Source organism: Pseudopipra pipra, chromosome 3 (assembly GCF_036250125.1).
Source record: "Pseudopipra pipra isolate bDixPip1 chromosome 3, bDixPip1.hap1, whole genome shotgun sequence".
Taxonomy (NCBI): domain Eukaryota; kingdom Metazoa; phylum Chordata; class Aves; order Passeriformes; family Pipridae; genus Pseudopipra; species Pseudopipra pipra.
In genome coordinates, this window is record NC_087551.1 from 51,171,280 (window position 1) to 51,196,440 (window position 25,161).

The 25,161-nt window shown below is 37.2% G+C and overlaps 1 protein-coding gene across 9 annotated transcripts in view; it reads left to right on the top strand.

Annotated features, from left to right (window-relative positions):
- PLEKHG1 (pleckstrin homology and RhoGEF domain containing G1) overlaps nucleotides 1–25,161 on the top strand; it is a 122,014-nt gene that overhangs the window by 19,030 nt on the left and 77,823 nt on the right. For 4 of the 9 annotated variants that reach the window (XM_064649116.1, XM_064649121.1, XM_064649120.1 and 1 more), the window contains one exon: nucleotides 19,763–19,837. The exons of 4 other annotated variants lie outside the window; for them this stretch is intronic. In XM_064649116.1, coding sequence (XP_064505186.1) covers nucleotides 19,763–19,837 — 75 coding nt within the window. Of the gene's footprint in view, nucleotides 1–19,762; nucleotides 19,838–21,868; nucleotides 21,888–25,161 lie in introns of those variants that run through there. One more of the 9 variants, XM_064649118.1, reaches the window with a different exon arrangement.

Below are 25,161 nucleotides of genomic sequence, written 5' to 3' on the forward strand. Positions count from 1 at the left end.
GCAGTATATCAAACACTCTTTTGTTCTTGATTCATGAGTTTCTATTGTAATTAAAAATTATTCCAGTATGGAATTTGGTAAGAGACCTAACTGATTTTCCTTTCTTTCTTTGTTTTCCTTTTTAAAAGAAAATATTCCTCTTTCTCCCTTACTTATTTGTCCTTTCCCAAGAGTGTGTTTTCATCCTGCAGACATTGCAGCCTTAACTCCTTTCCTTCGGCTGCAACTGTAAACTGCACTTCAATGATAAATCCAATAGAATTATGCTTGTTTACCACTTAATTTAGATGTGTGAAGTTACCTAGTTGTATGTTTTGACTGTGATCAAATGCAGGTTAAAGATTATTAGAGATGTAGCTTCTAATCCTGTTTTCAAGATAGAATAGAAAATACCTTAATATCGTAATTGTTATATTCATTTCTTCTACATGGAAATAGATTACTTAGGAAAAATGCCCTTCATACATACTGATTAAAACACAAATGTTGCTTGTTTTCTGCCAGTATGGGAGTGTGTATCTTTTAGAATACACAATGCAGCCTTTTAAGTAAGGAAAGGCATTGGATTTAATGAAATGTTACATTTCAGAAACAGTTTTACAAGTGAAACCAGTTAGGAATTTTTCAGCCAAAAATATTTTGTTGGAAAATAACAATTTTTTTAAAACAGAACATTTCACACAAGCGGATTTAAACAAAACTATCAGCAAGAGGAGTTTTTGAGACTCAGGGTTGTAAGAATGTGTTTTCAGTTCCATGGAAAAATAACAATGTAATTTAAAACTGAAGTGAATACTGTCTCTCTGAAAAGTTCTGTCTCTGCTTATTTTAATTATATTTTTATTTGAATTACAATCCTTCAACGATCTGTACCTCTTCCTCACAAAGAATATAGCTATTTTCAAAATTCTACTTTTTATTTTTTTCCTTAAGTTGGAAAGATGACTTGCTAGTTGATTCTAGTCTACTGATGTTCATTTTTGCAAATTGTTCCTGTGAAAAAGATTCTTCTGTTGTTTTAATGCAAACATTCTGATAAAGTCATTACAAATGATTCCCTCTATTCATTTTCATTCCCCATTTGACGTGTATTAAAAATCTTACTGATGACTAATCAGTGAAGATCTACTCCAAATTCTTACAAATTTGATTTGTCCCATTGTTATTATTGGTCTAAACTGTGTTGCTTATGTAATAGGCACCATCAGTGCCTGTCTCTTTATTGGATGTGCAAGTGTTGAGGGTTTATTAATCTTCGGAGTGAAATGAAGCCTTTCAAAAGACTGTGCTACTTTTAGTCTCAGAGTAGACAGCTTTTGATCAAGTGGGTTGCAGGATAATTGAGGATGCTTGTGCCAAATCTGTCTGGGATCTAAACCAAAAATACAGAGGTTTTGTGTTTATTTTGGGAATAGGTTGTAAGTTTGCTTTATACAGCAATATTTATGAGAAATTACATTGAAGCGGACTTTATAATATAAAATGTTATTGTATTTCTGAAGCACATCTGGTAATGCAAGATCTAAAGCTATTAATTTGGTCAGGACAATGAGTTCTTTATGAATAGGGGCTAGTCCATTGAAATGAGTTTGCTCCTGAATTAATGATGATGGAGGGTGGGGAATTCAAAATAATGACCATCTGCTGGGTTGCTGATGTCAGACTTCAAGAGACAGTGACGCCTGTGGTAACATGCTTTTGCAAACCTTAATATCTGTATTGTTACTATGCATAGAACAAAGAAATAAAAGCTGAATGAAACTATAAAATTCAGGTAAATTATGTGTGTGTCTTCTGGGTTGGAAGCTTACTATTATTCTCTGTTTCTGAGAAAAGCTTGATTTGATTCCCCCACCAGGAAAGATGAGGGGCAAAACACTCAAATGCTTTTTACTCTAGGGGTTGGAGGACCCCCCCACAAATGCTGTTGTGCTTCATCTCCCGTAGTGCAGCAGTGCATGTGTGATAATCATGAGTCCCCAGCTCTTCATCCCTGTTGCCACTTATTCCATGTACCTAGGTTACAACCCAAGATGTAGTTTAAATCCCTGAGACACTAATTCTCATAAAGCCATTTAACAGCCTTTCAGCACTGACAGTGGTGTACGTTTCTCGAGACTGTCAAATTCTATTTTGTCTTATCCGTACCGTTATGAGATGTAAGGATACAGATACTTGGGGAAATTCTGTAGTGTAAATAACTGTATAAATGAGGGAGGCATTAATTCCCCTGCGAAAGTAATTTCCTTCCCTGCTTGCTTGGATGTTGGTCTTCAAGGTGAGTGACATAAGCCCACTGCATGCTTGTTGGAAATGAGATTAGTAGCTGGGGGTTTTCCTTAAAATGAATTGGCAGTAGTGGTAGAAGAATGCATGCTTTTTTTCTGTATATGCGAAAAGCACAATGTAAACATTCATCTATTTATAAATAGGCATCATACAAATATTTTAATATCTCTGTAGTATTGTACTTCCTGCCACTGATCTTTATCACTAAAAGCAAACAAAAAATTTTTCCTTAATGATTCTTACATGTTAATCTAGGATTTACATGTTAATCTAGTAGGCAAACCTCTACTTCCAAAGATGTGGTTCATGGTAGATATCTTGAAAATGACAGTGTCCATGGTATTTTGATAGTATTGGGTGGAACATTTCCAAAGTATATGTCATACTTCAGATGAAGTGTTACTGCTTAATTCATGCTGTTTGGATATAGGATTTTCACTGCAGTCTAGAGTAGTGGGCTCATACTTGAGAATAGGCAGAGTGCAGCACTCTTGGGGCAGGCGCCAGCAGCCGAGAGGAGAAGTGGGATGTAAACCACTACTTGATCATCAGGCTCTAAGTCTGTAAAGCATCTGAGTGTTCTTCTTAATACGTTTTTTTTTTTCCTTTGCCTCAGTCGAAAGGTTGAAAACCTTTATTTCGCTTGGTATGTTCTTATAATCCTGCCAAATAAGCAGTTTGGTGAATCAGTTAAAGTGGATCTTTAGTAGAGTTCTTTGTAGGGTGGAAAAGAGAGCAAAACTGTAATGGAAGTCCACAAAACATTGATGTGGTGGAAATGGATTTTATTATCTATTTTAATTTTAATACGTGCATAAATTGGAAAAGGAAAATTATGTTTCTGCAATTACTTCTCTGAAAGGTGGAGCAGTTCTCTTACTTCCTTAGAGAAATACTGAATCTTCAACTTTGAAGCTGGTAGTTACAGGCTATCTGTTTTAACTAGTAATTTTGATAACAAATTAATTAGTCAAATAGCTGTGTCAGTTTTGCTGACAATTAACTTCAGGAAAAGACAAAATAATTCTAGACATATGCTAATTCAACCCTCCAGGGTTTACGTGATTCAAACCTTGTTCCTTAGTTTTGTGGTTTGGTTTTAGTTTTTTGCTGGTTTTTTCCACATATCTATTTTGCAAATAAAGCCATATAATAAGAATGATTTGACAGAAGCACCATGTGGATATGTGTTTTAAAATAGGTTGACGTTTTCTTACTTTTAGGTGTAAGACTCAAAGCTTTCAAAAATTACAGGTAATTTTGAAATTTGGTAGTTGCCTTAATCTACACTATAGTTACTTTTATTAAGTATGCTGAGTTCCTATTTTCCATAAGTTGAGGTAGATGTTGTTGGATGCATAGGAGCTGAGAAGTTGCAGAGAAAGGTGTTGACAGGTACAGTGACAGAAAATTGTGCTCCTTTTTGAAAAGTATCTGATCTGTTTTAAAGGTCAGGACTGGATGGTAGACGTAAACCCTGACGCCACCAGTGGCATATGTATAAGGGAAGAGTAGTTCAGTTGAATGTAATTATACTTTCTGCTCTCCAGAGAGCATGGTTGTCTTTTTTTTTTTCCTAGCTGTTCTGCTCTTTATGCCGTCGAGTGCGTGTCTTTCTCTGTCTCCACTCAGAGTGCTTTAAGTCTTTGAAGTGTGTAATGAAACTCAATTAAGAGAGAAATGTTCAAAACTATGTGCCAGCAAAGTTTACGAGCATAGGTGGCCTGAGAGAGGAGTCCTGTAAGGTTCCATCTGTTTAAAATTCAGATGGGCCTACGAATGCTGCCAGGCCTGGAAGAAGGTGGTCTGTAATAGTCACGTTTGCTGGTGTAATTTTTGGGAAATGATAGTTAGCTTTCTCCCCAGACAGTTTCCAGGCATGGCTCAGTCCCTAGTCCAGTTCAGTCACCACTTGTGAGAGCTGGCTTTTATGTACCCTGTTTTGTAGACTAAGATTGTTCATTACCACAGATATGCACTATTCTGTCCCAGCTTGCTTTTGTGCCCAGGAGCACTTGTTGGGTTCATCTAATGCATGAATTTAAGCATAGCCTTCATTTTTCCAATGATGAAACTGTGCAACATGAACTCAGCATTTATTCAGCATCAGAGAATCTGCAGGTTGGTCCAGAGATCCTGTGAGTGTCTTCACTGTGGGAAAAATCAAGTGTCACTTTTTATTCGATGTGAGTGCATCTTCTCAGTCAGCATTTCTCTGCAGACTTTTTAGTCCCTCACTTGGGTAAGTTTGCTTTACAGAATTGCTATTATTTATTTCAAAGTGAATTTCTGGATTGTTTGTTTTGTAGAGAGAAATGGAGGAATTAGGAACTGAGAAGGAGAAAACAGAAGAGTTTGGAACTGACTTGCTTGGCACTTGTTAAATTAACTTGCCCTGGTAAGTCAGCACATAGTGGTGACTTTTGGGCAAAAAGTTATAATAGCTTGGTGATACTCTGTGAATACTGCTCAGGGTGTGGGAACAGTGATGGAGTGAGAGGGAGATGGAGTAACTGTCATTGAGTCTAAAGGGAGAAAATGCTTCTTCTTCCACCTACTCCTCTTGCCTAAATGCAGTAAGGCTTGGAGGGCTGTAGAATCATTTGCTGTTCAGAGTGGTTTCCTGCTTTTTGGGGCAATATACCTAACTCCTTGTGTGTGTTTGAAATACAACAGGGACTTTTTCTTTTTTCCTATTACCCAGCTGAATAAGCTGACATCATCTCGGAGCCGAGGCATGGCCAGGTGGTTTCCTTGCCTCGCTGGGCCTCTTGCTGGGTTCAGTGGAAACTTGGTGTTGTTAGTATGCGCCCCATGTCCCTGTGTTCCTCAGAGTACAAAATGTGGGCTAGGCAGCAAGAATGGAGGAGCTGGGATTTTTGTGTATAAGGGATGGTATTACATAACTTGAAACAGCATTATTGAAATACCTCTCTGTTTTTAATTCAGTATATCAGTACTTAATATTTGAATGAAACATTAAGGTTTATAAATGCTTAGTTGTGTGTCTTGGCAGTGCTTTAGGCTTATTCCCCAATTACTAAACTCGGAAGGCTGTTTTGCAGAAAGTTCACATAAGTTATTTCTTCCCTTAAAAGTGGAAGAAAAAGAACTTTCATCTGAATTCACCGGGCTTAGCTCTGAAAATTCAAAGGGCTTTGGGAACTGGCTGAAGCTCTTGGTACTGACTTGAGTAATATCCCTTTGAATATTTACTTTAATGAAGCCTATTCAGAGATTCTCTCTCACACTTTGTCCTTATTTGTGTTGGTTTCCAGTACTAGATCCAATGATCAATGAAATATAAAGCTTTTTCTCTTAAAAATAAGTTCTTTGAGAGTTGTCAGTGGTATGAAATAACTGGAAATCTCTATTTTACTGCAGCAATGTATTGCCTTGCCAGTGGGAAAACACTGTAACTCAAGAATTTTACTTGTTTGGAACCACAGTATTGATATACGTGTTATAAAAATGGAAGTGTGTCTGATGGTTTCTTTTTGCAATAAGATTTCACGTGCAGTTTTGCTATAGGATTTCATGTACAGTGGTTTGTTAAGTTGTCTTATTTTGAAGGTGTCTGTCTTACCCTTTTAATACAGTGCATAATATTTACATGTCATTTGATAATTCTTGACATCATTTGACAATTCTTGGGGTCATTTGAGTCATTATATTCATTTTAACCTTTTTAATTGAGGAGACCTGAATTCCTTTTTGTACCTGTTTGCTCTTTTTCATAACCTTATCTTTCTCAGGATAGAAATTAAGTACTTGATTACCCTTAATGCTGCCTTCTACTGTTGTTGAAGTACACGTGATCCATCTTTCAGTCTAGTAAAATTTTACTTGGTGGGAATAGATAGGGAGAGAGACATCCCTTTGTCAGTACTTCTGGCATCCCAGACAGAGCAGGGAAAGCTGACTGCTGAATGCGTGATTTGTTTTTGATTCTCTACAAAGTGTGTAGAAGGAGAAAAAGCTTCACTGTTCACTGTGGTTAAAATGGAAAGGTAAGAAATGTGACCTTCATTGCTGGTATAAGAAGGTGGAGAAGGTGAAGAGAGGAGAATTTGTACTCCTTTGCTGGATGAAAAGTGTCTGTTCATGTTGAAATTTTAAAAAGCTTTGTAATCTTAATACCTTCTAAAATTATAAGCTAAAATGATTGGAAACCCTTTATTGACTATCCTTTGATAACCTGTATTCAAACATGATGTTTCCTAATGATCATTATCCTTGAAATAACTTTCACCTTGAAGAGTTACAGGATTTGGGATGATTTTTCTCCTGTCGTATTGAAGGCTACAAAACAACATGTAGGTCACCAAAAAAAGGTGTCTCTTAGCACAAGCTGTGAGTTACTATAGTTGTTTCAGAATCTTGCAAATCTCTGAAAGTCTGAACGATTGCATACTCTTAAGTGTCTATGAGGCAATGTCAGATTACTACTATTTCAGTACAAAATAGATATTTCTTTGTTTCTAGGTTTGAAAGCTAAATAAGTCTAAGTTATTTATTTTTTTTATTTTCTGAGAAGGGGAATGAAGTCCTATCAAAGTGCACAATGGTTCAGACTCCATCCAGCTGTTGAGAATTACTTATAAACAACTGATTTGATCAAACCATGTCTCTTAGACTAATCTAGAAAGGACAAAAATATTCAGCTGAAGGAATTACCTTTCCAACTATAACATTTGTAAGTGATATTATTTTTTTCCCCATGTATTTTTCTCTGAATGGAACTAGTATTCTTGTCTGGGGCCAGTGAAAGTCTGCATTTGGCCATGCAATGTTTAGTAAGAAATCCAGCTTTTCTGAGAAAGAATAATGGAGATAAGAAGCTTTATACGTTTATATAGGAGGAGTTTCTGTTTCTAGAGAGTAGTGCAGTTTAACCCCAAAGAAATGTTTATTCAGCAACTTATCAGCTGCTTCTGTCAAAATGGTTATTCAAATTCCTTTGGAAATTGTGGCAGGTTAAAGATTGTCACTGTGTGTGGTTTCCCTTTTGACAGTTTAAGTCTCCTAGGCTCTCTGCTTGGGCTGATCATGGGTGAGTGAAATAATTTCCTTTCTATTTCTAGCCCTTTTTCATTTAATATTCCATATGCTTTAAAATGAATATCTATGTGCATGTCTTTATGTATGCATATCAAAAACCTGTTTTGTTAGAGATTAAGCAGGAATGGAATTTGAAACTAAAGTTTCTCTATGCTCTGTATATGCAATTCAGTGACACAAAAGCCAATTTGACTGGGCTTGCAGTTACAGAACGCTGAACTGGGGACACGTTTTCCAAGCTAATTTACAGAGAGAGGGCTCTGGCTTCTCCATAACTAGTTAGAGTGTTCTGTAGGTAACTGCAAACTTTGGCTCTAAAAAACATGTTGTTTGCAGGCCACACTTCAACAGTGGCAGTCTGGAGTGGCTTGATGAATAGTGGGGTGTTTCTACAGGAGATGTCACAACCTGAGTTACGAGGCCATTCATTTGGATAAATTGCAAGTGAATGTACATAGCGCTGTTAGTTTGTCTGTTACTAATTTCCTCTTTTTTAATGTATGTGTGCAGTATGTATATACATATGTACATACAGATGTATGTATCCTCAAAGCAGGGAAGAGGAAAAGCTGGAGAAACATGAAGTGGTCCTACAGTCAACTAGCTGCCTAAGCCAGGGCTGGGAGCTGGGAGCCTGGAAAATGTCAGTGCTCAGAAAGCTTTAACCATTGACTCTTTTATGGAATTGGCTGTGTTGTTTCCTTATGTTACTTACTCTGTGATGAAAGCAACCCCCAACATTTTCATTAATGACAGTTGACTGTAGTCAAAAAGTTAGATGGATTTTTTCTGAGGGCTGTGGATAAAAAAATGTGTTTCATGGGGCCTATGTAAGTAACTTTGTTATGCATGGCTGAACTTTGGCTAGCTGCTCAAATGACAGTTTCTGGAAAAGCCAGCTGAGTATTACTTGTCTAATAATTATAAAACCCATGTCTAAACATCTCATTTCAGCAGTAATGCCATACTCGGGCAATTGCAGTTGAAGGAAACACACAAATGGGCTTTGTAGGAGCCCTTCTCCTGATGGTGAATCTGTGTCTGATTCTTTTCTTATAAATGTAACGGTGTCACTGTGCTTTATGGAGACAAAAGTAGTGAAGGATCCACATATAAAGTGATAATTAGCTATTATCCTGGTTTTAAGTAGGCCTCCGCTTCATGAACAAACATCAGCAATGCCACACCAAACATTCCTTTGTATCTTTTTTCCCCCCCTCTCTTTAGCTCTCCGAAAGAGTTTACGGTTAAGGGGAAAAATATCTTTCTCCCTTCTTTACTTGGAATTAACACTGTTTAGGAAAATTTTTAGCAAAGTAAATGGGTCTTCTGGACAGTGATGACATTTTTGTCTTTCATCATTATGACCATATTCTGAAAGTTCTGTGGTTTTCTTCTACAATGAGGTCTAAAGTTATTTCTTTGAAAATACATAGTGAAGCCAAACATATTAAAGAGGAGGTGAATCAGCCTAATTGGAGTTGATGCATACTAATTTCTCTGTTGTTAGTGAAATTGGAAGAAAAATAACAGTGCTTTGAAAAATATATGCATGAGAGAATAAACTTGTAATTTTAATTTGGTGCAGAGCAGTATTTTTTGTGTTTGGAGTTTTTTTCTTTTTATTGAGTTTTCAGGAAAGTGTTTAAGCGAAGAGAAGAAATACCCCTGAAACAACTGACTTTGAATTGGGCTTTTCTATATTTATACTCTGGAAAAACATTGGGCTGTTCTGTAGTCTTGAGTATTTGCTTTTGGAGGCACCTTATCTCTTTGTCAAGTTGTCCATGAGTGTGGTTTCAAGGTTTACATTGCATACTGGTTATGCGAGTTTAGGAAGATGTCATTCCCTATCTCAGTGCCTTGACTCTGGCCCTACACAAAGTTAAAATATATACGAATTTTGTTTGTCCCATAGATACTAGCTTTTATACTGACCTTAAAATATCAAGAATTTCTCTGTAAGAGAGCTACAAAACCTTCATTTAAAACAAAACAAACTGCAGAAACAGCTTCATTATTATCATAGCCCTGTGATTTCAGGAGAGACTGCCCTTCATAATAGACACTGCCTGATGTCCTTATTAAGCAGATAGCAAGGTTGTTTCCCTTTTTCTATGAAGTATGATGGAGTTAGGGATCTTGAGCTGGGTGTCAAGAAATTTCCTGAAACAGAAATAGAAATGCAGAAAGGAAGTGTCAGAAGGTGAAATGCATGCAGACATGGTAAGTTTGTTTCTCCCATCATAACTAAATTCTTTAAACACATTGGAATTCACTGGTACGTTATCCATCACTTTAAGATTTATTCAGCACGTAGGACTGGATGCAAATTAATTTAAGGCTTTTTGTATTTAATAACCTTGAAAGTAAATTGTGACTTGTTTGCTGTGACTGGATTCCTTGTCATCCAGCAACAGCTTTGCTTCCTTGCAGCCTAATTTGGTTTTATTTTCTCCACTACTTGAACCTGGGGTGAAGTGATGAATTTACACAACAGTGGTCTTTTCCAAGTTGATGTTTAGTGATATCTCAAGCACAGGCATCAAGCAAAAAGAGAAGTGTCTTTGTAAGTGCTATCAGACAATATCTCTAATAGCAAATAATTCAAAGGAGGCTTACAGCCTGTGAAAGTGGGTATCAGGGGTTCTTTACTATGTATGCCAGATGCAAAACTGGAGGGAGTTTTTTTGTTTGTTTTGCTTATTTTTTTCTGTATAACAGAGAATTGAGAATAAAAGTTGACTGTTAGGATACTAGCTGGGTTATTGCTCTTGTTTGCTTGTTGTTTTTTTTTAATATCCAAGAACAGCATGGATAACCAGCAGCAGCAGCCCTTACCCTTAACCAGGAATCTTTAAACAGCAGCTGCTGAGCACTAGAGACTTGAATGGGAAAAAGACTAAAGAGGGACACTGCATGTGGGCATCTCTGTGATTGTTTATTCACCAATCAGCGTCTCTTCTAATTGTAGCAAAGTTTAGAGCTTTGAAAGGAATTTGAGTAATTATGAGATAAACAATGCTGAAATTCTTTCCTCTTCAGTTTCCTTTCCTTAACCATGTGCACTATAAATCAATCTTTACTATTGAGGAAATTTAACAAGTTCATATCCAGCTGTGGAATGTTTTTTTCTTCATTTATTAAGCCAGAACTCTTGACCCAGTGGTGAGGTTTATGCTGTGCACCTTACTAGAATGAAATAATAGAATGGCTTGGGTTGGAAGGGACCCTAAAGGTCATCTAGTTCCAACCTCCTTGTTGTGGACAGGGACACCTTCCACTAGACAAGGTTGCTCAGAGCTCCATCTAATCTGGATGGAGTGTTTAATCTCCATTAAACACTTCTAGGGATGGGGCATCCACAACTTCTCAGGGCAACCTGTTCCAGTGCCTCACCAACCTCACAGTAAAGAATTTTTTCCTAATATCTAATCTAACTCTATTCTCTTTCAGTTTGAAGCCATTCCCCCTTGTCCTGTCACTACATGCCCTTGTAAAAAGTCTCTTTCCAGCTTTCTCATAGGCTTCCTTCAGGTAGTGGAAGGCCACAATTAGGTCACCCTGAAGCTTTCTCTTTTCCCGGATGAACAATCCCAATCGTCTTAGCCTTTCCTCATAGGAGAGGTGCTGCATCCCTCTAATCCACTTGGTGGCCTTCATCTGGACTCATTTCAACAAAAAAAACAAGACTTAATGCAACTGTAGTTGTATTTTCTCGTGAGAAAGATGTAAAAAGAGGGGGTGCTAGTGACCAGTCCAAATACTGGATGTAGATTTAAAAAAGGAAACTGAGGACTTACCTAAGTATGTAACTTCGGAGGGGTGAGTGGTGAGCAACACAGAAGTGCAGCTGTAAACCTAATAGCCAGAGTTTGTATTTAGTTTTACTCCCTTGGGTGACATGACAAAATGACTTTGTAAATTCTAATAGTATCAGAGAATTTGTTGAGGGAAGAGTCATGTATTCTTTTCTGGCAACTGTCAGGGTTCTGGCCCTGAGTTTGACTGTTATTGCAATGTGAGGACTTGTACCCTAAAATCCTTCAGTTTCTTTAGTGCTCTATCTGGTGTATGTGCTTTTTGTGCTATTTCTGCACTTGATATATGCATTACTGAAGAGCTGCAACTTAAGGAAACTAGAAATAAACTCTTGTAGTAAGGAAAATGTTGAACTGTGTGCTCTTGTCTGTGCTGAGGCATTTGGTTTTATTTTTAAAATGGGTTTGTCTCAAATTCAGTTTTCTTTGTGTGGCCCTAATTAGCACTTAACAGTAGAACTAGTTTTACCGAAAACATGAAATCAGAAAACAGTGTAATGGTTAAAGTTAACATTAAACAGTTAAAGCTCAAGTAAAATGTTTCATCTCCATCTTTGTAAATATCATTAATGAAAACTATGCTGTTGGTTTTTGCAGAGTATCTACATGTAGTACGTTACATGGGGTTCTTTCTTAATTGCTCAGAAAACGGTTTGCTTGGAATACATTGTGTGCTTCATTTTATGCTTGTTGAGTAGCAGATTTCTTTGAGTACATGATAACAGTATTTTGTGATAACAATAGCTGTACTTGGCAGCTATGACTTGCTACTGCTGTACTCATAACAGTCTGTGCTGAGACTTGCCTCTAAGTCCCTAAATATCTTGGGACTGACTTGCTTATCCTGCTTTTCCTTTTTATCATCAGAGTGTATGTCAGGCATGTCCTGTGCTGGGCCACCTTACCCAAGTCTGTCTGTTTTCTAAAGCTTAGATTCAAAAGAAAGTGTCCAAAATGACAGACGTGTATGTAAGTGAAACATGATCTTTTGATGGAATTTTTTTCTTTGTGTGGTTTTTTTTTAACTTTAGAGAAGACCTGGAAGGGCTGCTGAGATTAACTGCACTGTACAAAGGCATGAGAGAAGCAATATATGTACATAATTTGAAAAATGCCCAGTGTTTTACAAAATAATTCTGTTCATTCTGGTTACAGGGAGTTTTGAAATAAATAAAAGGTGGTATAGCAGCTTAGCTGTCAGGCTATTCAACCCCAAATCCAGACTCGAGCGATACGCAGGACAATTCAGAAATCTGAAAGTTAGAGGGATTTATAACCCTTGTTTGGCATGCTGACCAGGAGGGATAGACAGTTTCTGCTGCAAGCACTCGGTTTTGTCTGCCAGTGGAGCAGTGTGTGGCACCTTGCAGAGCAGCAGCTAGTGCCACCTGTGGGAGCTCTGCTGGAACCGGTGGCTTTACGGTTCAGAGATGCATCATCCCGGGAAAAAGCTGTCATGACTTCCCAGTGCCACAGAAGGAGGCATTGGGTTGTTTTCTGTCAGCTTTCTGTAGCAAAGGGTGTTTATATGCAATGCGGAATTGATCTTGAGCAAAGTGTAAAAGAGAACGTGTATAATAACTGTTTTCAAACATACTCATTAACAGTTCATTATTACAGAAATAAAATAGCTGTGGTTAATGATACTAAAGAAATTTCTTCTGCAGTGAAATGACTTGAGTTCAAAAGATGGCACTTCTGCTGAGGTGAGAAACTGCTGTGATCAGTACAGAGCTAATATATATGTGCAGGAAATACATGCATTTCACCAGTTAAAGCTGACATCTTTCTGATTAGGCTTTGAGCTTATGCTTCACAAGGGTATTCTGGGAGTGTCAGTCAGTTTTCATCCTTCTTCCTCCCAGAAGACCCCATGGGGAAAGTTTCCTTTTTCGGTAGACGTAGTAGCAGCATATGCTAAGTAAGGAGCTCTGCAATGTGGTTGGACACTGACCAAACACTAAGAATGGCTCATCTTTTCAAGAAGTTCATTCTATACAAAATTTGAATGAGAAAATACTGTGTCACATTCCCTCTCAGACCTCTTATCCTGTGCTACTTCGTAAAAAATATGCTGTCTTGACTTGCAGGCTGAAATATGGTGATTAGCTGATGAACTTGATCTTTTAGTGGGTTTGGAAAACCATGACGAAAGTCTTGGAACAGCACTGGGAATGGTTTCAGAACTATTGGAGAGATTGGAGGAGGGAGAAGACATATGCATAGCAGTTAAACCACAAAGGAGCCAGACAGCTCATTCCTTATATTAGAACATCTGTGATGTTTTTCACATTCAAACATGGCGAATTACAGGAAACCAGAATGAAAGTGACAAAGGGATTCTGTGATTTAGTCTTCGCTTGCTGGCAAAAAGTTATGTTTTTTGGATTGCAGTATGGATGATTAGCTTCAGAAACTAGACAGAGGATGCTGTAGATTTATGCTGTTTTGAAGAAGTGGGCAGGAGAGAGTGTGGTATTAATATGACTTCCATCAATGGGGAAAATGTGCAAAGGAGGTTTTACTCCTTTTCACCAATATAGATCAGGTGATCTCGTTTGGACCAGCTCATCTCTTGCTGCAGTTATCTTAAATGCCACTGTTACTGCCTTTCTGTGGAAAAGAAAGTGAAAGGGTGAACTGGTTTGGGAAAATCAGCAAAATGTGTAGCATCTTGCAAAAAATAAAACCCAAACCCCAAACTACAGCTAAACCCCCTAAAGTTGGAATGCTTTGATATGCATTGGTGTGCAGCAGAAAAAAGTCTGGAAGATTTTTGTGGGACTTTGAAAGAGAGGATTGTTGAAGAAGGAAGCCGTAACTCACATCCAGAGTGCTACTGGAAGGGAATGCAAGGAACCATTAGAATTCTGTGCAGTTTTGAAGGAATAACTATTAACTTGAAATAACATTGGAATCTTAAACAGGTACTGCCAAGTTACTTGGAAGGGCTGAGGGGTGGTGGTAAATAGGAGCAGTAGTGAGGCTTGATGGCATACAGTGGTTTCTGTCCCTGTAACTTCTGTCCTTTCTGTCAATGTTATTTAGGGTTTCTTTCAGTGTCACTTTTTGGTTCATGTGAAAGAATTGTGTTAGTGTTAGCATATAAACTTGCTTTTATCGTTCCTGTGACCTGGGATCAAAGCTATTCTCTTGAGGTTCAGAGCAGCAATGCATCTGCTCCAGAAGGGATTTTGTAGGCAAACAAATGGCAAAAACTAGATCAGGGACAGATGTCCTTATTGTCTAACAAAGATATATTCAGTGTTTCACAGGCAGATGTCAAGTTCTGGTCGTGTTGATGCGTGTGTGGATTTTACCATAGCCATCCTTGGAGTTTAGAGTTCATCCTGCAACCTGAGATTTTGAGTGCTGGTTTTGAAGTTCTGTGAGTTGTTTTGCATTCAGAAATGCAACATCCAATATCATTAATCCAAGAAGGATGACTGTCTATGCAGGCTGTCTCTGGACATCTAATTGTTCTTATTTGTTTACAAAATATTTTGTGTCAAAAAAACCTACTAATATCCATTTTCTACCCACTCCTCTTATGCTTTTTTTAATTGCATCAGGAAGAACTCATCCAAATACAATTTAAAAATAAAACGGCAGATAGCTTTACTGTTAGCAGCACAATATGTAATGTGGAACTTCAGGACTTCAGTTGTTTGACATGTATTTTCTGTATGTGTATAGCACTAACTGTTTATTCTGTAAAAGGCTGCATTTAAAATTGTAATACAGTGTTTTAAGGGGACATGTATATTGATCATGAATAAAGTGCCCACAGCAGAATCTTAATATTAAAGTTGGTTGTGCCTTTGAAAGATGGGGAAGAAATCCAACCGACTTTCTTAAATATGATCACTTCCAGCTATTTGGAACAGATGTAGACTAGGGGCCAGGGGTTTGACACAAAGAAGAAGGTTCAGCTTAGATTTTGGTTAGTGACGATCATCGTTCAACATAAATACATGGTTAGGCTCCATAGTTACAACTGCAAACAGTCCTGTGATGAACAACAGTTTCTTTCAAGATGCTTCATGCTTTTTTGAGAATACAGCAATAAATTGCTGAAAGAACAAAAATGGAACCGAAGTCTTCTCTCCAATGAAAATTTATTCCTGAAATTTTAAAAGTGAAAATTAATAGTGATTTTGAATAATTGGAAACCCTTACTGGTGTTTGATTGGTTTTGCTTGTTGTTTGTTTGTTTCAGCAGAGTACAGTTAATTTAAGAGATAAGGACTATATTTGTCTGTGAAATGCAAGTAATTCGTATTTTTTGTAAGCATGCTTTTTTTAAAGTATTTTTTAGCCACTCGTGCTATAAATTTGAATGCTTTCCTTTTAAATCACCTATAGCATGCTGTTGGTTTAGATGCTGTATTTAAAGGATCTTTTTTTTTAAAGCTGATTTGCAGTTTTTAGCAGCTCAGGATTTGAAAGGCAAATCAATCTACTAGAAGGAACGACAAATTTCTTGAAGTAAGACCTCCCAGTATGCCTGTTTGGGTGGCCCTAGCTGATTATGGCCTGTGAAAATGCGTGGTCATGCATCTGAATGTTTTTGGTTGCTGTTAAAGAGTTTTGCTTAATTGAGAAATGTAAACAGTATGGCTGTGTTTATTCATAAATTATGAATGCATATGTATTTCAAGTTCTCTTGCTAGGATATTCTGTGAAAAAGTTCTTGGAGTAAGCAATAGGTAGCAGCTTTGACTGACGAATTCAGAAATACGAAGTACCCCATGGAGTGCTATAATAGCTGAGCCTGAGATTCAGGGGCAATTAAAGCTATATCAATAATTGTATTGCAAGAGTATTTGGATTGGTCTAACAGGAATGTTTTTATAAGGTATTCTATTTGATTGATCTTGAAATTATTGCAAACTTTGGGATACTACTATGAATAAGGTTGTCTGGATAAGTGGAAATTATTTGTATAGAAAGTGAGCATTTTTACATTTACTAGCAAGCTTATACCCCAAAAGCTGCTTCTCTGCTGGATTTTGTAGGAGTCCTGCTTGGCCTTACTGAAGAGACAGAGATTTACTTTCCTTGTCTGATATATTTTTCAGAGATTTCCTTCCTAGATTAAAAGGAGGAACTTTATTTGTAAATAAAGGAATGCTAAATGTTGACTTCTGGCTTTTGAGTAATTCAAAACTTGGTGTGTTACAGAAAACAGGAGCAGAGTTCTGGATTTCCTTTTTTTTTAAAGTTGTTTAGTATATTCTGCAATTTCTTTTAGAAATTGCAGAATTCCACCAGTGTGGAACTGGTTTGCATTAATGAGACAGAAGGGTGGAAAGCATATTTTTTAAATTTTAAAATATGTGGATTTCTATGCTTTTTAAGAAGTCATAAAATACTGTTCTGTGCCACATTACTGGACCTCAGTTTTTAGATGTAATTTTTTTTAATTGACAACGATATGGGAAAATGTTGAAGACTGTCATTTTTGCATCTGGTTGAACTGTTCTGGTGCTACTAATCTCCTATGTGATTTAGAAAACAGCCACAAATTTCAGACTGTTTCATTACTGAAAACCATTACAGACAGTGACAAGAATATTTGGAAAAATTTCTTCATGGAAAGGATTGTCAAGCACTATAACAAGTTGCACAGGGAAAAGGTGGAGTCACCACACCTGGAGGTATTTAAAAGATGTGTAGATGTGGCACTTAGGGACATGTTTAGGGATTGGCAGTGTCATGTTATCAGCTGGACTCAGTGATCTTAGAGGTCTTTTTGCCTACGATTCTAAGAGTTTCTAGACAGTGTTCTGAAGATGCAATGTACTAGGCACAGAGGCTGACTTTCTTCAATCTGTTAGGACTATGTTAAGCCTCCCTTGCTATCACTTATTGTAATGCAGAGCTGCTAAATTGGGTAGAAAACCATTAGTGGCACAGTAGTATTTAAAATTGTCATGGATTATCCAAATGAGCTCTTGAAACAGAGTTGTTTGTTGTTGTGGCAGGTCTGAACCTGTTCAATAAATACCTTGGTTCATGTGCAGTAATGGAATGATCCAGCTTTTAAATTACTGTTCCTTTATTAAAAATGCCAAGAGTAATTCAATGCCCATTTGAATCTCCCTTGGTTTTGTGCTGGGAATGATAGGTCACGCTCCATAGAGAGGGATGAAGACAGGAACTCCACTGACTGTTAGTGTGTGTCTTACTTGTAGTAATAATGCTTTCTTGGTACTGAGTTTACACAAAATCAAGGCTATCGTTTCCTTAGAAAGTCAAGTAGAAAATTTTGGCTTCTTTAGACAAGGAAAAATTGGACTTAACATAAATAAAAATCAGGGTAGAAGAGGCAAGAAAAAAGTCTTTGTTCTTCTTGCTTATATTAGTACCTCTAAAATGTCAGTAAAAAAGCTCCAAATTATTTCTGAGACAACTGGTTTTTTTGTCATTATCTCATCAGCGAGTAACTCCTTGAACATTTTCATGGTGAAATTTACTTACATATTTATTTCCATTCTACACAATTCAAACCAGCCAAAACCTGAAAACAAATATGTGGATATCCATGTTTTTCCATTTTAAGCATGTAGTTCCCTGAATAAATGATATTAAAAGATTTATTTAAAATGTAAAATTTATGAAAACATTTTCTTGAAATTAATCACAGAAAGTAAATATAGTATTTATTAATGTAATTTTTTGGTTGAAATGTGTTGTGTGATTAACTAGTTTCAATTAACTCTCCTAGGAAAGCAATGGATACCTGGAATTTTATATATAAACTCGTGCAATGTTCAAGATAATATGTGGTGCATCACTGAATGCAAAGGCTTAGACAGGAGTTTGCCAAGTTTTAGAATTAGTTGGTGTATTTATTCTAGCCAACTGTTTAGTGATGATAAGCATAGATAATTAAGTTTGAGTAATCTGTTTGAAGAACAAATTTTTTTTTTATTTGTCTTCTGGACTGTGAGTTCTGAGTTTTACACAAGATTTATAAAGGACTTCAGGGACTACTGTGAGTTTATAATTGTTTAAAACCTCTGTTGCAGGCACATTTGTTTGTTCAGTTTGTGACACTGTCCAGCTGTGGTTTTTGAACTCATAAACTCAGACCTTCAGGTGGATAAGCATTATCACTATTAATTTTAGGAAGTTGGTGAACTAGCCAAGCATCTTCTCTATCTTAAGTGTGTGTACTCTTGTGTGGATAAAACATGTATGTTAAGGACAAAGTAATTCCTAAGTAAGACTTGGTGGTATTTTATCTTGAGTAGGGATGAATTGGCTGATCTAGAAAATCATATGTTGTAGAGTTTCCATCAGCTAAATAGGAATTAATTTCTACCCCAAGATGTGCTAGTGGATTGTAGCCTTACATGTCTGACAGAAGTTTCTAAGTATTTTACATATATTGAGTTAAATATGACAAATATACCAGCCCTGGATAATACACCTGAAATACAATTTTGTGACTTAAATTGCTTAAGAAATCCTAGATATTTTGTATGGTTTGGTTTTAATGTAAACCCAAGTATTTATTGGATGCTAGGGCAGAAACATTTTCATTTTATATGTAGTGATAGGATTCAAAACAAGCCATATGAATTTGAAAGCAAAATAATTTAAGAGAGGGGAAAAGAAGGCCATTTATTGGAGTTCAGTCTCAGTTCTGCTGCAGGGTGATCCAGGGAGGTCTCCCATAACTCTGGATCTGCTGGTTGTCTGAAATCTGCATGCCAAATCTGCTCTTTGCCTCAGCATTGTTAAAAACTAGATGATTGAATTATTTCATTAGGAATTAAGGGTGTACTGCTAATACTTCCAGTGCTGTGTACTCTGTATAGTGCTGTACGCAGCACTGAGCTATGTGCATTGTCAGCTAAGGTGAAGTCTCTGCCCAATTGGCACACAGTCTCCTTCAGGCAGAGAATCCTCCTCTTTCTGATTTGTATTTCCTGATGCATTCTATCTGATTTGAGGCTTTTTTTATGTAAAATTGAATGTCAGTCTACCGGTGATGGGAGAATATTCAAAGGTGCTAAAAAGGAGGATACAAAATCTTAGTACGTGGTAGCCACACATTTACCATCAGCCAGTACCACGGAGGGTACATAAGATTGCTGTGAGAGGAGACGGGCTCACTGCCTTCCTGAGAAGCCTTTTTTTCTCTGCCTATTGCTGTGATGGAGTAAATGTTGCTGCTCTACAATGTAGTAAAGCCTTAAGTTAATAGGATTTTCTGTTTAATGCAGGCTGATGTGACTCTTTCACATGGTCACTCTATTGTTAACTTCAGCAGTGTGTGAATGTAAGCAGCTCTTCCATCCCAGTTCACAGACCTCTCACTAGAAATTAACTGAGGGGGAAAAAAACCATACAAAATCAAAGACAGATGTAATTAGGGTCCTTTTGTGCCTCCTGCCTGGCAGTACATTCAGGTGAGAGTCTACTGAATGGTGTTGCAGTTAATCCTTAGTGAGTTTTACCTCTTTACACTTCTTACATACGAATACAGAAATGCTGAAATATGAAAATCCATGCTTCGCAGGGACCATGGATCATACTGGCTTTGATGGAGAATGCTTTCTTTGCTTTGTGTCCATTAGGTTTTACTAAGCCTGTGTCTGAAGAGATGCCAGATAAAACACCAGGTGGTACAGAGCCTGTGCCCAGAAGTGAAGGTTAGTAGTTTTCTTCTATTTTTTGACTATTGAAAAAAAAAGAAGCATTGTGATTTTGTGAAGAATTTTTCAAGTCAGAAAGTGAGTTTCCCTTACTGGCCTTAAATTTAAGGGAGAGCTCAATTAGTATTATATGTGCATGTTTATCTAAATAACAGGAAATTTTCACTTATTTTTTATTATTTTAATCTCTCCACCCCTCTCTAGCCCACATCCATGATATTCCTAAAATATATATTGAGGGGGGAGGGCCAGTGCATTGATAGGATTTCAGCACTGAAGAAGATGTTTTGTCCCATTTTGATAAAGAGATCTTGTTGACTGAGGCCAGTTTTTCATACAAAATACTTGAGTCTCACAGAACCCAAGCTGACATTTAAGATGTGGGATGATTGATATGAGGAGGAATTGATGATGCATGATTTTCACTAAAATCAGTGGTGAAATGCTCAGTCCAATCACTTTTTCTTCTCAAAGTCCATTAATTTTAAATTCCCACATCTGAATGTTTGGCACTTGGTGTCAGGGAAAATTTATTCTTTAAAAACAATTGTAATGCTGCTAGTTTGAGTCCTTTCTCAGAATCACTGCTGGATGTGTCATTAAAATATTTTATAGAAATTTGCTATTTAGTGTGAAGGTTGTGAGGTGTTTCTGACAGTATTGTGTCAAAACTTATAGTAACTCTTGTATACCCTTGCTTTCTAGATCATTGCTGTCCTCACACAAGGGCTGTATTAATTCAAATGTGTGTTTTAGTTAGACTAAAGCTTACAGCTGAGGCTGGTTTATTCTATGCCTCAAGATATCTGAAAATTTAGTTTTAAATATTTTTGTGGCCTTTAAACCTCCATTTTGACATTTGAAAGGCATGGAAGACCATACTCCCATAATAACTTCAAGAAGTGCGTCAATAACAGCAAAAAAAGGCATTTCTCTTCCCATAAAGGACATTAAGTTATGCTTAACTGCAGAAGTTTTTTTTTTAAATTTACTGTAAAGCTTAGCACGTTACTAGAAGAACTCTCAACACAAGAGGAGAAGCAATTACAGCTAGTCTTCAAAGACTAAACTCTCCCTGATTCTCATGTTGTGTGTCCCACTTATAAATAAATACATATGCTAAAAGCACTGTGATGAATCTGGTTAGAACAAAAGTCTACAATAAAATATAGCTAACTATAATGGTGAGATTATTCCGAGTCTTCATTTTCAAATTACAGTTATCGTTGTATTCTGATAAGAGCTCATGATAAGAGCTCATAAGAGCTCCAGCAATTTGCATAATATATGGTTGCTCAGTTGGTTAGAGCATGGTGCCTATAATGCCAAGGTCGTGGACTCGATCCCCGTATGGGCCATTCACTTATGAATTGGACTCTATGATCTTTGTGAGTCCCTTCCAACTCAGAATATTCTCTGTGATTTGGTGTGCTTTAAAAAATGCAGTGTTTAGTAAAACAGAACTTGGTTTAACCTGGATGCTTTGTTTTTAATTGCTCTTTTGAAACTAATATTTAGATGTTAAAAAAAGTAAAATAATGAATAAAAATGAATCTTCACTGAAAAACCTATTCTTATGTCTTGATGAAAATGCTCTACTATACATAAAACATACTAGTGTCTTCTAATGATACTAAATCATTGATGCTGGAAGTTAAAACTTTCAGAGTTTTTGCTGTTTTATTGTCATAAATACTTTCAAAGCTGTTATGATAACATTTACTGAAAAAAATTGTAAGACATATATGCCAGTGGCTGCTCTAGCACAGACTTAAAAGATAAACTTCTATAATTAGTCTTTAATCATATATATCTCTATTTACTTAGCATGTATACAGCTAACTAATATGTAGAAATGTTTCCGTAGTATGACTGAGTCAGAATTGAGAAGTGGGTGTTTAATGTCTCATGTTTAAAATATCACTGCTCCTTATGTGCATAACTGTGTACTTCTGTAATTACTTCCAGGCATCTTATCTTCTTGTTACTACTTGGTTTTTTTCCAAAGAAATATTCTTGCAGTCGTTGGTTAAAAGAAAAGAAAAAGGTATATTTGTTGTTACAAATTTCTAACAATTAACCTTGTATGTTTATCAGGGTCAAGTTGGGTTGAGCAAAGTGTCGGCAAGTAACTGATTATCTGGAAACTTTTAAAAAGTCAGCGTTTCTTTAACCTGTCAGTGCCCCTCCCTGCCCCTCACCCACTGACCCACTGCTCCATATACTCCAGTTAAGCCATGGAGCACACAGAAGCAGACAATTGAGAAAGGAGTTTCCTGTAATTAAGTTACTGTAACTTAGTCCTTGCCTGGAAGGTCCCCAGTGGGTGGGCAGACTATTTGCTTTTCTACCACCACTTCTGTCAAACCTTATAGAGTCAACAGTTACATTTATAAATGTCACTGCTTGCTTTATGTTATCAGGAGAAAAAAACCCAGGATCTGGAGATTCCGTTGTTGCAAAGATGGAAGTGCGTGCATATCATACAGGGAAAAATATTTTTCAAGAAGCTTGTGTAGCTATCAAGGAGTGGCAGACAAACAAATTAAAACAAAAAAAATCTTACCATGATCCACGTATAACTATTTCTTAACTGTTTTCCTTCGGCAAAGCTATTATATTCCATTTACAATGGATACATTTAGAACAATGTACTATGTCAATACCAGGAAGTGGACTGAGTGTATTTCTGTTTTAGCTTGCAAAGGAATTAGCATTTGTTCTGCTTGTGTTTGCTGAAAAGCCACTCTTAAATTTCTGGTATAGTTAACTGTTGGAAATTAGGCTGTGACAGGAGTACCCCACCCACTGCACAAATTCCTCCTCTCACTTAACAGAGAGGCCGCTGTTGTTCACAGTGGCTGGTCATGATGCTATCTGGAGCTGGCCAATTACTCATTCGCAAAAATTTAGGGGAGTGATCACAGATTTTTTTTTTTCATTATAAATTATCTATCTTACAGGATTAAACCAAAATTTTTATAGCTTAACAAAATTTTGATGCTGCTGAATATTTTTCATGAAACACAAGTGTTTCATCCCATGGATAGCTGATTTTTTTTGTCATGATACCTATGAACAGCTGTTCATAACATAGCTAAGCTTGCTTCAAAGGAACCAGATGAGGTCTGCCTTAGTATCCATTTTTAAGACTCCCAGACTCAAAGTTTTTGGGATATCAGTCAAGTGCTACCTTAGCAGTAGCTTTGTGCAAAACACTAAGAAAAGATATATGGATGTCGGAACCTTTAATAAGTTTCTCCAGTCAACTTGACTGCCTGTTTTTCTGTGCCTTAAAAGTAGACATAGTTGAAGATGTGAGGAAGTTAAACTCCCACAAATTCTTCTTCCTTTCCCTCTTCCCACACCACCCTTTATGATTAAGCAAGAGCCATGACTTCCCGCAGCTGGATCCTCTCTACTGACTTCATAGTTCACACTTGCATCCTGAAGGAAACAAATGTTACACCTGGACTTTATAAACAGCCACTGACAAATCCCTGTGGACAACAAGCTTATGTCATTGTAAAATATCCTATAGTAACAAGAGGTGGTTTTCCTTGCATTGTGTACTGATGGCACTAGTGGGAGCCTACCAGCTGTTTCTGTTACTGTTTCTGATAAGAGTAATTCCTTTTTGTAACTCCTCTGATTTACGTTTGCGTGCTATTTCTGCCGTAATACGTAACGCTGCACAGGAAAAACATGCAAGCACAGCCCAATAGATCACACACTTCAAATGCAGTGAAGAAAATAGCATGAATATTTCTACCTCCAACTTTTGGTAAGGCTGATTCTTTTACAGCAGGAATGCAAGGGTATGGTCATTTAGGTTAGTAAATGCTGTGTGCTGCCTTTTGCCCAGTGCTGTGTGGGCTTTCAGTGTGTCATGTTTATGAAGAAAGTTGTTACGCTTTATTACTATCCCCTTTTTAAAGAAACACACAAGTAGATGGAAAATGAAGCATCTTATCTAAAGCTTTTTCAGACCTTATGTCCATGTGAAGTCATAGACAGCTATGATAATAGTGCAGTCTTAGGCTTAATGGTACATCACTGGGCTGAGATGGACATAAAAACATCTGTGTGCTGACACTAGATGGGTGAGATGGAACATAAAAGGTCTTGGATGTTTATTCCGAAAATGGTGGGTGTTGTAGACTTCCCTGCCAAAGGATATTGTGAATGTAAAAAAATCACTTGAGTTGAAGGGGAGACTAGAGAAGATGGTTTCAAATAAATGAGCCACTGTGAACCAAGGAAATAACTTTAGCTGAAAATGGTTGGAAGCTAAAAGAATGCTGAGGAAAAAATAGTACATGCTTGTTATATTCTCACTCTCCCCAGTAATATAATCTTCCTGTGCCAGGTTCTTATTCTTTAGTTACTATTCATAGCCTCATTTTCCAGCAGCTTTTAATCCCCCCAAAATCATATCTTGATGAAGGAGGAAGTGTCTGTATAAAGACAATATCTGAAATTCTTAACCCTAGTGTTTATAAAAGGAGGTGGTGAAGCCAAAGCAGATTTGGAATCTGATTGGAAATGGGAGAAATGCAAAGTGGAAGGCTGATGAAATTGGATATTCTGTTTCTGAGTCCTCACTAAATTGTTGGTCTCCCTCTGTACACTGTGAGAGGGTGCCACATCTTTCTTTGAAAAACTGGTTGTAGGCTCTTGTCATAATACATAATGACTCTTGTTGTAACTTTCTTGAAATTTGGGCAAGCTCCAGTTCACTGAAGTTCAGTACTAGCAACAGCCAAAGGAACTTGCTTTGCTGCAACCAGACTGTTTGCAGCCCCTGTGCTGTGCAGCACAGCTCATATTCTCTGCTAGTGCATGATGCATTTAACCACAACGTTGAGTTAACTGACTGTTTTCTTTTAAGCGTTTTGGTGAATTGTCTTAGTCACTGAGCCATACTGCTTGGGTCCCACTTTCTTTCTCAGTTGCCAACAGGCTGTAAACTGGATGGGCTTCTAAAATTCCTCAGCTCAATGAAGAGGAAAAGGATGTGGTGGTTCTCTTGATCTAGGGCAGTGAAGGGTGGTGAAAGATAGACTGTTCTGGACACTCTGAAATTTTGGAGTACAGTAAAGCTTGCTCCTCATCAGAAGTGAAGATGCAGTTGCTGTAATGTAATGGTGGTTAAGTCACTGATTACAAAGGTTGGGCTATTAACAAGTAGAATAACCTGTTCTTCAAATGCCAAGCACTTGCCCTGGTGTCCTGGCTGGTTGGTATCCTGCCAAATATCAGTGTTTCAGTCATTAGGGAGTTATATAGAGCTTATGTGGCCTGAACTGCTTAAACTTGAG